Raw genomic sequence first — 14460 nt, forward strand, 5'->3', positions numbered from 1 at the left:
AAACGATAGTATTTCCAGGAGCAAACACATGTTATTATTACTATATAACAAATGTGAAAGTTTACAGCCCAAAGTACTGTATACTCCAGTTGTAACGCTGAAGGCCCATTCACACCAATGACGATAACAATAACGATAATGATAAAGATGGAGAATATACTGTTACACCCCGTCTAGGGAAAAAGGGGCAACATGAAAGAGTCAACGATGTGCGAGGAATTAGAAAAAAAAATATTTATTTTCTTAATTTGGGACATATGATTCAGGAGCTGACAAAGCCAAAATAACAAACAAAACAACCTTAAATTTAAACCTCTTCCCTAAAACTTAACCTAAAAGAAAAGAAAATGAAAATACAGTCGGTAAACCTATCTCCCTAACCAAAAACAGAGATTAAACAGTTTACAATAAAGAAAAGAATGGCGTCAAACTCCCTACTTTCCCAAAAATAAATCAGTATTTACAATATGTACAACCAGGCAAACAAAACTGAAAAGGGCAGTCCAAATCAGTGTCAGTAAACAGGAAAAGGGGTCAAATGTGCCAACAGGGCCAATGAGATATTTAGGTACAAACAGCTTTCAAATCAAGCAAACAAACAAACAAACGTTACTCACGGTCTCAATACTCTTAACACTCAAATACTCTTAACACTTGAATAACAAGCTCTCTGCTCAAAAACAAAACCCACTCCTTCCTTTTGAGGAAGTGATGACGTGTCTTTTAAAACACGCTGCACCAATCAGGATCGAGCAGCAATCATCGTGCAGGAACCAATCAGATGACGTTCCAATCATCCTGCAGGAATCCATCATATGACGTTCCTAGACAGACACACAGAGAGACTGACAGAACAACAGAGAGGCAGCAAAATACAAACCATAGGGTTGTAACAATACATATAAAAGAATAGCAGAGTTCACATTACAACTATAATGACAACAGCACTGAGAATTGATATTGTTGGAATTACTTTTTTAATTGATTTTTTTCCAGCTGATGTATGATAGAAATATTGACAGCCAATCAGAATCCATCCTGCTTTAAAGAGCACAAGCATTTCAGATGGTAGATGACAAAACAGTATCATGCACTTTAAACAAACAGTCCACTGGTGTGGACGCTAATATAGCCGAAAGCATAGCCTTTTAAAGTATACTCCATTTGATAGTGTGCGCAGACACAGGCACTCAACACTCCTGCACAAGAAAGTTTCATATTTGTTCAGTGACAACTCTCTTTCAACTCACTTGTGAGCAATAAAAATGACTTAGTATTCTTTTTTTTTTATTAGCAGCATCAATGTCTAAACCCCCTCACGCTAGCGTTATGGCGGTTCAATGTCAGTAATTTTTCTTTTTTTGATGGATCCTCAGATTTACTATCCAAACAACTTCCTAAATGTTAAACTCCAGCATTGTGAAAGCATTATGCCTGTATGCAGAAGTGTTTATTTCCACAACAGAAACACTAAATGAGGAATTCTGTGGGATCACGCTCAAATAATTGATTATATGAGTTTGGAGTCGTGGGAGTAGTTGAGTATTGTACATGTAGACTGAAATTATTAATCACTATGACCTCTCGCACATTCATGACATGTAATGTATATGTAGTATATCCACTGGCAACAACCCCGCTTCCTAAGATCGTGATCCCATTACAAGTGGTCAGCCCAGGATGCACTACAGTGTCTACTTGTGTTCAGATTTCATCAAGACACTCACTTTTCATTTTGTCACACTCTACATCACTTTAGCGGGAGTCCAAAATGTGGTGCACGAATACTGTTGAATGAACAAACTGCGATTTCCTGCATGATCTGCGTGTTTTGTTACAATGCAGCAAGACTGTAAAATCAAATTAATTAGACTTACTTAGAGCATGCAAACCGATTGCCTAAAAATATAGTATGAATAGTATGTTGTACTGACAAATGCTTAGTTAGTATAATTCCCTTACACAAGAGTTCTAGTAACAAAAAAAGAACTGTAGAGAGTACTTGATATTTAGACTTATTTGCAGGCTGAATGTTGAAGTCTGTGTGTGACTCAAACATGATCAATTGCAAGATATTGTCACAAATATAAAGGGATTATATCAACTCAATTAAAAGTTTCACAAGGATTTTATGACATAAATGTTGGCTTTTTTTTCACTGTTTGGGGTCAAAATGACCCCAATGGACTTTTCCTTCATTTTTTAAAAGTGTTACCTTCATCACAGGGGCATGAAACTCTGTGACTTTTCCTAAATAATCTATCTAAACATGCACAAAAAACTGTGCTTGATTTGGTTGTTCTAAAGGTGTGTAAATTTTTTTTTACCATTTAAGGTGTTTGGGGTCAAAATGACCCCACATTGAAAATGAATGGGAAAATGAAAAAAATGACTTTTTTTTATTTTGTTTGTCAAAAAAAAGTAAATCCATTATAAATCTGAAATTTTTTACAAATAAACCAAGGTCTGGTCCTAGAGCATAAATAAAAAGTAGAACAAACTTTCTATCTCATACACACACACACACACGCATACAAACACACACATGTATGTGACTGCAACAGAGCATTTTTACAGAAATTAGCAAATAAAATAAACAAAACTGGCATAAATCTAAAAATATTTACATTTAAATCAAGCTCTGGTCCTAGAGCATAAACCCAAAGTGGAATGAACTTTCTATCTCATACACACACACACACAAACACACACGTATGTCACTGCAACAGAGAGCATTTTTTATAGAAATTGGCAAATAAAATCAACTAAACTGGCATAAATCTGAAAAATGTCACATATGCAACATGGAACAAGCTTGCCCCCACACCCACACCCACACCCACACCCCCACACACACCCCCCCACACACACACACACACACACACACACACCCACACTACAGTCATGTCATAGTGGTGACTTGTAAATGTATGTATAATAATTTGCAAAAGCAAGATAATTCAAAATATATCAGAAAACAACAACAAATTATAACTCTGACAAAACTACATATTTATGTATTTCAAAATGTTTAAATAAATATTCACAAAATATATATCAAAGTTGTGAGGAGAAGTTTAAGCATCAAGAAAAATGAAGTGAAAATGAATGAGTCTCTATGGCCCTCTATTGGATATATGTGGTCATTGCAATTTCTTTCTTTAATTATAATTTCTAAAGTTTTTCCACAAACCAGCAGATGTCAGTATTCTATCCCTAACACATAGAGAAATGTCCAAAAACTATTTAGATTTAATTAAGATCATCATTTAAGTGATTTTTTCTTTAAAATATCTTTTTTCATGAGCCAATTTATGGCCTAGTTATGTAATTGTGCAGTAAATAGTTAAACTTCAAAATTTCCACAAAAACACAGCATAAATGTATAGTTGAGAAGTAAATAAAAAAAAAATGATATATAGTTTTCCATATAAAAATGTATATTTCCTTATGTAATCGCTCTTTAAAAGTTTGGGGTCATTTTGACCCCAAACACCTTAAGTGTTGTCCTTTTTTAACACTGATTAAAGGTTAATAATTAGACGACATGAAGGGAAGTAATAAATAGGCTGCTTTTAAAAGGTGATCTAACTTCGCACTAAATTATTAACTATAGTTGATTCAAGTCAGAAGTTAGGTTTTTAAAACCTTTTAAAATCAACGTATTTTTTACTTTCCTTCCTTTGAAACCAAATAACTGATTTCTTGTTGCGTCGCTGCATCAATAGGAAGAGAATTACAATAATATAACTGAAGTTTCAAGTGCCCAACCAAAGGGAACACTGGTCACCCTAATGGTGAGTTCAACATCAATTTATGAAGTCAGCTTATGTGATGTTCTCTCAAATTATTCAGTTGTTGACAATTCAACATTCAAGACGACTTTAGGAAAATAGTGAATGCAAACAGAGAAAGAAAACTGCAGAAGTGCAGGACATGAGTGAAAAGTCTATTTAGAATTGCCCAGCCTCAAAAAATGAAACCAATCACTTAATCTTAACTTGGGTTTTCCGAGTAACCAAGGCATAATATGTGAATAGTACAGATTACTAGATTTTTACAACTAAGTTAAGACATTTAGTAAAGTGAACTAAAAAGTGTTAGTTAGAACAACTGAGGTTTTGGTGAGCTCTCCCCAATACGTCCCAGAATGATCATGTGTTTAGTGAGTAGGCGGCAAATAGGCAGAGCTTTGCCGCGGTCCAGGATGGATAAGGATGGATAAAATATGGCCACATTTCTGACTTTCTCCATATATGGTTTCAGCAGGGCCGGAGTTGGGCCTTTTTTTAACACCAGAGTTTAATGCCCAAGACCAGCTCTTTTTTTGTTCATAGTGAAAGAACTTGGATAAATGAAGTGTTAGTTCATACTATTCTGTTTCATTTATTACTGTCATGCTTGCTGACAAGGAATATAAAAGGTAAATAACAAATTACATTCCAAAACTGCTTGAAAAGCACAGTTGAAAAATACTATAAATAAAAATGGAAACATTAATGTCATAACTAATATCAGACAGCAGAATGGATTATGCTATTCTATAAAGTCATATTACACCACTGTATAAAAACCTTTGTGTCTATAGGCTGTGTGAACAGCCAGTAAATGTCTGTTTGTCGTGAGAATGGACATGGCTTGTTTTCCTCACCCGAATTCCTTAACTCATAACTTTCTAAATCAAGATTTTAAACAATTACCATATTAAAGTAAATCTAAAATAACATTTCATACCTGTGTGTTCTTTGAGCCAGTCAATCAACATTAGAGCGCCACCCTCAGGCTGAATTGCCTGACTTGCCAGGACCGAGCCCACAGGCCCTATGTGCATGGAGAGCTGCACTGTGGAAGAAATATGTTATTATCTTGTGTAAATAGTTTTGCAACACTTTGGGCAACCTTTGTTTTGAAGTTCAAAGTTTGAGTTCCTGAGGAATTATTGTGACTTGTTACACTGGTTCACCTAGTAAAGTTTCATAATTGGCAAGTGCTTTATCTCTTTTGCTGCGGAGGTGGCCACTGTGTCTTGAAGAATCTGGTCATTGCATGCAGTCCTAAAACACAGCATGTTGCAAAAAGGAGTTTGCTTTGAGAAATAGATTTCGGGTTTTGGTGGGGTTCTGTCTGAAAATGTAACAGTACCGGTTGGGTGGGTTCGGGTCAGGTTAAGTGATCTCGGGTACGTGCCGGGTTCGGGCTTCAATTTAAAGCCTGTGCAGACCTCTATCTCTGTCAAAAGTGCATCTGCATGTTCAGCGATTAGAATTTAAAGGGGACCTACTATGCCCCTTTTTACAAGATGTAATGAAGTCTCAGGTGTCCCCAGAACGTGTCTGAAGTTTCAGCTCAAAATACCCTACAGATAATTTATTATACCATGTTGTAAATGTTTGAGTGGAAGCAAAAACCTGCTGTTTTCGTGCATGTGTCTTTTTTGGTGGAAATTAAGACATCAGCATACAGGCAGAACTCATTTAATGCTGCAGTTTATTTTAAATGTATGAAGTTGTTTGCATAGTAAATCTGAAAAACTGACCAAAAATGAAGAAAAATCATTGACAGGAAGAGTTTAGTGCACAACACCAACATTCACAGCTAGCTTTTTTTTCATGATTTACTCCATTACAGTTGACAAAGAAAAGAAAAACTTTAAACCTTCACATTGTCATAGTGACAACAATATCAGATGCTTGCTCCTGGAAACACTAATGTTTCTACGGCACGACTTTGATCTTCATTATGAATGTTTTCATACTGACATCGAAATTGTTGTTCCAGCTTTGCCAAGCAACACCAATTGCAAAATGATAAATTGCATTATCATCTTCTCCCCATAAGTACACACCATTGGGGTTGGTAAGATGACAATATTTGTACCAAAATACCCCGAGATACTGTTTGGCACAGTTACTTGCATTGGAGTCTTGGTCCTTGTCAAAGGTGGAGAACTTCTGATTGTTGTGGTGGATCAAAGAGTCGCCTGCAGAGATGAGGAGCATGAAGTGTATGAACAAATGTACAATTACTCAACTGATAATTGTAAAGAAATGAGTATGAATGAAAGTGTCCTACCTGCTCCTCCATCCTTGAACCCTGAAACATGCAGCTGATACCCATCAGATTCAGGACCCACAGAGAAGGACGAGTACAGAGCCGAACCCTTCCTTCCTGGGAAGTCCTCCAGATCCACTCTCAGCATGTACTTCTTACGTGTCAGCTGGTACATGTTCTCCAATCCTATTTGCACACACGCGAAGAAAATGTTCAACCAAACACTGTAAAAAATACAATCGTAAAAAAAAAAACCGGTCAATGACGGTCAGCTGCGGCTGCCAAACAAAAACGTAAAAATAAAGTAAAATATCCTAATTTAAATGAGGTGCAAAAAAAAAAAAAAAACTTATAGAAACTTTCCTTAAATGTTTTACAGAAAAACTCTTATTTTAAAGCTATTTCCTGAATTATTACGATCAAACACCTTCACTGTAAAAAAAAAATCCCATACAATAACAGTCAAATGACTGTCAGCTGCGGCTGCCAAACAAAAACTGTAAAATTAATGTAAAATATCCTAATTTAAATAAGTGCAAAATACTTTTACAGAAATCTTCATAAATATTTAACAGAAACATACAGTTAAAACAGTTTTCACATTTATTTTCAGATTTTTTTACTGAAAAACATGCAGTTAATTAAATGCATGATTTGCTGTGACTATACGTCACTGCATCAACTACACAGTTACTGTCAGTTAAATAAAGCAACATGCAGCATTTCATCAGTGTTTCTCTGCTCATCCTGGACTGAAGCTCAGGCTCTACTCTTCAACACAATGGTGACACACGAAACACGCCGTACAGAAACACTTTAAACCTCAACAGAACATTAAACACTACCAGATCTCTCAGGATCTCAGCATCTTCACTTATTTCTTATTGAGAATTAACAGAGGTTTAGAAAATGAAGTTTTATTGAAAAGAATAAAGTTTGATGTCACCATGATGGAGATCAGTGTTTGCTTTAGTTGGGCTCTTGAACTTTTAATGTTTCTCTGGCTGCATTAACTGAATGTCTCTGATGCATATTAGTACTTGTAGCAATCCAAGAGAGACTCAGATCAGATGATGTTGGTCACTTTGTAGTGATAATAGTCATCATGTAGTGTCCTGCTTTATTAATACTACCTGAAATGAAATATCTGATTAAGTCGTTAAATATTAGTGGTTCATTTTGCATGATAAAACTGCTATAGAAGATCTTGCAGTGCTGTGATACTCAGATTTTATGAAGTCATTATACAGAAAATGTTTTGACAGGATCATATAGACTCACTCAGACATCAAGAATCAGTGTATGAATCGCAACAATGGTGACAATGAAAAAAAATCTGAATTACTATAAAGTCACAAAAAGGCTTTGTTGGTTGTCACCATTGTTGAAATTCATATGTTGATTCTTGATGTCTCTATACTACTGAAAAAATGAACAAGCTCAAAACTTTTTCTGTACAATATATATATATATATAAAAAAATCAGATTGTTATAATACTGATGCCTCAATATTTCAAGGGTAATGTGAAAAATTATGACATTATAGACCTTGTATGAAGCTAAACTCCATCTACATATTATGTAATCTAAGATAATATATTCATAGATTTGACTGACACATCAGTGAATCAGATCATCATACAATAACTATAACATCAATGAATGACCAAGACCATCTGATATATTCTCCTGCATTTATTGCTAAAACAAATGTGTATCAAATACACAGTTAAAGCAGCCAGAGAAAAATAAAAGTTAAAAATCCAAGGGTCATGAGCCCAACTAAAGCAGACACTGATCTCAATCATGGTGACATCAAATTTATTTTAAAGTTTTTTACACTATTTAAATTAGCATATTTTACTTTAATTTTTTTAATTTAATTTTAAATTCTTTTGAAGGTATTTGACCATAATAATGCAGGAAATACCTGTGAAATAACAGTGTTTTTTCGGTTTATTTAAATTAGCATATTTTACTTTAATTTTAAGGTTTTTGTTTGGCAGCCGCAGCTGCCAGTCATTTGACCCTTTTTTTGCGATTTTTTTTTACAATGAAGGTATATGATCGTGATTATTCAGGAAATACCTGTGAAATAACAGTGTTTTTCAGTTTATTTAATTTAGGATGTTTTACAGTTTTTTGGGGAGCTGACAGTCATTTGACCATTTTATCATTTAACTGTTTTGTTTCTGTTAAATTACAGATTATCTGTAAATTTTACATACATTATGTAATTTAAGAAAACAGAAAAAATACTGTATGAAAAATACAATCAATTTTCTGTATAAAAAAAATGTGAATTACTGTAATTTGTCATTAATGTCACAATACCTAAAATAACAGCTGAATTTTTATTTTACAGATATTATTTGTAATTTTACATACATTATGTAATTTAAGAAAACAGAAAAAATACTGTATGAAAAATACAATCAATTTTCTGTATAAAAAAAATGTGAATTACTGTAATTTGTCATTAATGTCACAATACCTAAAATAACAGCTGAATTTTTATTTTACAGATATTATTTGTAATTTTACAGTGTTTTGAGTACAATTTAAAATGAAAGAAAATGATCGTCAAAAAAATCAGTTATTTTCTGTAAAATTAGGATTTTTTTTTACAGTGAACACATGATCATCCACACAAACAGACACACGCTGTGAGATCTTACCCAGCCAGTATTCGCTCTCCACATTCCCGAATCCTCTCTTGTACTGATTCCACGGCCGATAGAAATTCACACTGCCGTCCATTCTCCTCTGAATCACCTGTGATGGGTTATATATATATATATATATGATTCATAATGTATGTTCTGATGTGTGTTTGATGATCTAAAGTCACATTCGTACCGTCCATCCTCCGTTATCTTCATCTTTCCCATCTGAGACCATGTGACAGTAAACCCAGACAGGAATGTCTCCTGCTGGATAGATGGCGTAAATCCCACTGAGCTTTTGTCCTGCTTTATAAAGGTCAGAACAGTCGGCCGGCATGTCTTCATCCTGACTGCACCCACACACCAGAACAACAGAGAGAATAACCGCCAAGAACACCATGAGACAGAGAGAAAGAGATGAACATCACACTGAAAACCCTCTCTAGAAATGTAGAGTTGTTGATGAACTTACTGCCATCTTCTCAGTCTCTCCTCAGTAGATCACAGCAGAGGTCTGATTTATCTAGACCAGTGGTTCCCAAACCTGTCCTAATCAAACACAACTGATTCAACTCATCAGCTCATTAACCCATGTGATAATGAGCTGATGAGTTGAATCAGGTGTGTTTGATTAGGGAGACAAAGAAAATGTGCAGTGTTGGGGGTACTCCAGGACAGGTTTGGGAACCACTGATCTAGACAAAAATAACAGAAACATTTTCATTCAATGTCTATTTTTGCATTTAGTTAATTTTCTGAAAATTTGATAAATGGAAAATGAAGAATAAAACAGTAACTCACCGTTTGTGTTGTTCAGTCTGACACAAACACTCTTTATATATCTGTCAGATTCTCAGACTCCTCCTCTGTGTCTATGTAAATGTCCACTATAAATCTCTAGATGTCTGCTACAAGATTAAGTTCATATTACCGGTAGTTTACATTCTAAAAAAACAGAATCTACATTCCAGGTAAATAACCCATCCTGTTGGCAAAGGCTATTTACACTAACTCGCACAACATTGTTCACACAAGGTCAAAACAGCCACAAAAAGTTTCAGTTTATTTTAAGTGTAAAATGTCTCTGTCACACTCAAAGTTCCATTAAGTTATGTACACGTTATTTCTGAATGTTCTCTTATCATTTTTTCTTGGTTATGTGAATGTTAAGGAAACATTCCATTTTATCATATATCATTCCTTTTATCATTATGTGAATGTTGCTTTTGAAAGTTCTCTAAACATTGTGAAACAAGTAGTAGCATTTAAAAAATATTAATGAATGTCCAACTAGAACGTTTCAGAAAAAAGTTCCATGAACGATGTATAAAAAATTATTTTCTGCTAACCTTTTTAGAACATTGTTATAGACCAGATAACTTTGAATGAACATTCTATTAACTTTACTTTGAGATAACCTTACTGTTGCGTACTGCTGATATTTGCCATATTACTCTGCGTTATCGACCAGGTAGAACAATTATCCCAACCACTAAATATAGATTCACAAATAACCTGATCTGTCTCGGCTGCTCAGTGTACCCAAACACACAAATGAACTTGTTGAAATAACTAGTGATCTGCATTATATTCTCTAGTACATTATAAACTGTTTCACCCCTCAGATTAAAAAAGGTTGGAGAGAAAAGTACTGCACCATGGTACAACAGTATTACTCTCAAGAGAGAAACTCGTAACCTTGAGCGCAAATGGGAAAAAACTCATTTAGAGCTCTATAAATGCTATGAAAAGGCTCTAAAAAGCGGCCAGGGCTGAGCATCTCCGAAAATTCATAAAAAATTATCAAAACAATCCAATGTTTTTATTTAGTACAGTGGCTAGATTAACAAATAAACAGACATCACCTGAACTGAATATTACATCACAGTTTAGTAGTAATGATTTTATAAATTTCTTCACTGAAAAAATCGAAAGCATCAAAAAATACAGTTGTAAATGTAAAACATTTGACAGCATTTAATGGTTCAGCCTCAACTATCGCCCCTCAAGAACAATTGCAGTGCTTTACAGATATAGGACAGAAAGAGTTAAATAAGATTTTGGTGACTGAGTTGAATCTATTATAACATTTAATAATGATAACACTGTTGTGATATATTTTTAAACAATTAGAGAGAAGAGTATGTTGTTTGACAGGTGTTGCACATCAAATAAAGTGTCAGATTTTCATGCTTTACGTGAGTTGGTTTTGTTAGAGGAATTTAAAAGTTGTATTCCTGATCGCATTGTTGTCTACCTTAACGAACAGAAGGTGACATCATTGTCCCAGGCATCTGTTTGTGCTGATGAGTTTGCGCTGACTCACACTCAAACCAATCACTTAATCGTAACTTGGGTTTTCTGAGTAACCAAGGCATAATATGTCAATAGTACAGATTACTAGATGTTTACAACTAAGTTAAGACATTTAGTAAAGTGAACTAAAAAGTGTTAGTTAGAACAACTGAGGTTTTGGTGAGCTTTCTCCCAATACGTCCCAGAATGATCATGTGTTTGGTGAGTAGGTGGCAAATAGGCAGAGCTTTGCCGTGGTCCAGGATGGATAAGGATGGATAAAATATGGCCACATTTCTGACTTTCTCCATATATGGTTTCAGCAGGGCCGGAGTTGGGCCTTTTTTTAACACCAGAGTTTAATGCCCAAGACCAGCTCTTTTTTTGTTCATGGTGAAAGAACTTGGATAAATGAAGTGTTAGTTCATACTATTCTGTTTCATTTATTACTGTCATGCTTGCTGACAAGGAATATAAAATGTAAATAACAAATGACATTCCAAAACTGCTTGAAAAGCACAGTTGAAAAATACTATAAATAAAAATGGAAACATTAATATCATAACTAATATCAGACAGCAGAATGGATTATGCTATTCTATAAAGTCATATTACACCACTGTATAAAAACCTTTGTCTATAGGCTGTGTGAACAGCCAGTAAATGTCTGTTTGTCATGAGAATGGACATGGCTTGTTTTTTAACATTAATTATCATATTAAGGTAAATCTAAGATAACATTTTATACCTGTGTGTTCTTAGAGCCAGTCAATCAACATTAGAGCGCCACCCTCAGGCTGAAATGCACAAGGAAATAGAGGTGTGTACCAGGACCGAGCCCACAGGCCCCATGTGCATGGAGAGCTGCACTGTGGAAGAATTATGATCTTTTTTGTGTAAATAGTTTTGCAACACTTTGGGCAACCTTTGTTTTGAAGTTCAAAGTTCGAGTTCCTGAGGAATTATTGTGACTTGTTACACTGGTTCACCTAGTAAAGTTTCATAATTGGCAAGTGCTTTATCTCTTTTGCTGCTGAGGTGGCCACTGTGTCTTGAAGAAACTAAAATACAGCATGTTGCAAAACGGTGTTTGCTTTGAGAAATGGACTTTGGGTTTTGGTCGGGTTCTGTCTGAAAATGTAACAGTACCGGTTGGGTGGGTTCGGGTCGGGTTAAGTGATCTCGGGTACGTGCCGGGTTCGGGCTTCAATTTAAAGCCTGTGCAGACCTCTATCTCTGCCAAAAGTGCATCTGCATGTTCAGCGATTAGAATTTAAAGGGGACTTACGATGTCCCTTTTTACAAGATGTAATGAAGTCTCAGGTGTCCCTAGAATGTGTCTGAAGTTTCAGCTCAAAATACCCTACAGATAATTTATTATACCATGTTGTAAATGTTTGAGTGGAAGCAAAAATCTGCTGTTTTCGTGCATGTATCTTTTTTGGTGGAAAGTAAGACATCACAATACAGGCATAACTCATTCAATGCTGCAGTTTATTTTAAATGTATGAAGTTGTTTGCATAGTAAATCTGAAAAACTGACCAAAAATTAAGAAAAATCATTGACAGGAAGAGTTTAGTGCACAACACCAACATTCACAGCTAGTTTTTTTCATGATTTACTCCATTACAGTTTACAGAGAAAAGAAAAACTTTAAACCTTCACATTTGTCATAGAGTGACAACAATATCAGATGCTTGCTCCTGGAAACACTAATGTTTCTAGGGCACGACTTTGATCTTCATTATGAATGTTTTCATACTGACATCGAAATTGTTTTTCCAGCTTAGCCAAGCAACACCAATTGCAAAATGATACATTTTAGTATCATCTTCTCCCCATAAGTACACACCATTGGGGTTGGTAAGATGACAATATTTGTACCAAAATCCCCCGAGATACTGTTTGGCACAGTTACTTGCATTGGAGTCTTGGTCCTTGTCAAAGGTGGAGAACTTCTGATTGTTGTGGTGGATCAAAGAGTCGCCTGCAGAGATGAGGAGCATCAATTAAGGCATTAACAATATGTGACAGGGTCCCATTCTTTGTTATAAAAGAATAATTTTGTTTTTGAGCAAAAGTCAATGGGATAGAATTAATTCTGCAGAATAGAATAAGAATAAGGGGAAGATTTCATTACATATAATGTAAATTTGAAGAACAAGACAAAAATATTTACAATTACAGAGGACACTAATATTTCAGTGAAACTGACTTCAAGAAAAAACAATTTAAAAAAAGTGCATGAACAAGTGTACATTTACTCAACTGATAATTGTAAAGAAATGAGTATGAATGAAAGTGTCCTACCTGCTCCTCCATCCTTGAACCCTGAAACATGCAGCTGATACCCATCAGTTTCACAATCCACAGAGAACAACGAGTACAGAGCCGAACCCTTCCTTCCTGGGAAGTCCTCCATATCCACTCTCAGCATGTACTTCTTCTTACGTGTCAGCTGGTACATGTTCTCCAGCCCTGTTCACACACACACAGACACACGAAGAACATGTTCAACCAAACACATGATCATCCACACAACCGGACACACGATGTGAGATCTTACCCAGCCAGTATTCGCTCTCCACATTGCCGAATCCTCTCTTGTACTCTTTCCACGGCCGATAGAAATTCACACTGCCGTCCATTCTCCTCTGAATCACCTGTGATGGGTTTATATAGAATATATGATTCATAATGTATGCTCTGATGTGTGTTTGATGATCTAAAGTCACATTCGTACCGTCCATCCTCCGTTGTCTTCATCTTTCCCATCTGAGACCATGTGACAGTAAACCCAGACAGGAATGTCTCCTGCTGGATAGATGGCGTAAATCCCACTGAGCTTTTGTCCTGCTTTATAAAGGTCAGAACAGTCGGCCGGCATGTCTCCATCCTGACTGCACCCGCTCACCAGAACAACAGAGAGAAGAACCGCCAAGAACACCATCAACTAAACGAGACAGAGAGAAAGAGATGAACATCACACTGAAGACGCTCTCTAGAAATGTAGAGTTGTTGATGAACTTACTGCCATCTTCTCAGACTCTCCTCAGTAGATCACAGCAGAGGTCTGATTTATCTAGACAAAAATGACAGAAACATTTTCATACAACGTCTATTTTTACATTTAGTTAATTTTCTGGAAATTTTATAAATGTCTGAAAGTTCTGTGAGGTAAATGAAGAATAAAACAGTAACTCACCGTTTGTGTTGTTCAGTCTGACACAAACACTCTTTATATATCTGTCAGATTCTCAGACTCCTCCTCTGTGTCTTTATGTAAATGTTTACTATAAATCTCTAGATGTCTGGATACAAGATTAAGTTCATATTACCGGTAGTTTACATTCTAAAAAAAACAGAATCTACACTCTATGTAAATAACCCATCATGTTGGCAAAGGGTATTTGGCACACCATTGTTCATACAAGGTCAAAACAGCC

General features: G+C 35.4%; 2 protein-coding genes across 2 annotated transcripts; both read right to left on the reverse strand.

Annotated features, from left to right (window-relative positions):
- Window positions 1-5714: 5714 nt before the first annotated feature.
- On the reverse strand, window positions 5715-9118 carry LOC307154782 (microfibril-associated glycoprotein 4-like; the record flags this gene model as incomplete). The annotated part of the gene is made up of 4 exons (XM_079864868.1): window positions 5715-5980; window positions 6073-6237; window positions 8731-8827; window positions 8912-9118. The coding sequence occupies 4 exons, from the start codon at window positions 9116-9118 to the stop codon at window positions 5715-5717; spliced, it is 735 nt and encodes a 244-aa protein (XP_079720994.1).
- Window positions 9119-12489: 3371 nt separating this feature from the next.
- On the reverse strand, window positions 12490-14097 carry LOC307154805 (microfibril-associated glycoprotein 4-like). The gene is made up of 5 exons (XM_079864895.1): window positions 14046-14097; window positions 13758-13967; window positions 13581-13677; window positions 13325-13492; window positions 12490-13001 (listed from the first exon to the last, which is right to left on the reverse strand). Exons 1-5 carry the CDS (start codon window positions 14049-14051, stop codon window positions 12736-12738), a joined length of 747 nt encoding a protein of 248 aa, XP_079721021.1. The 5' UTR covers window positions 14052-14097; the 3' UTR covers window positions 12490-12735.
- Between the last annotated feature and the right edge of the window lie 363 nt (window positions 14098-14460).

The sequence above is a fragment of the Squalius cephalus genome, assembly GCF_949319135.1.
Source record: "Squalius cephalus genome assembly, chromosome: 2".
Lineage (NCBI taxonomy): Eukaryota > Metazoa > Chordata > Actinopteri > Cypriniformes > Leuciscidae > Squalius > Squalius cephalus.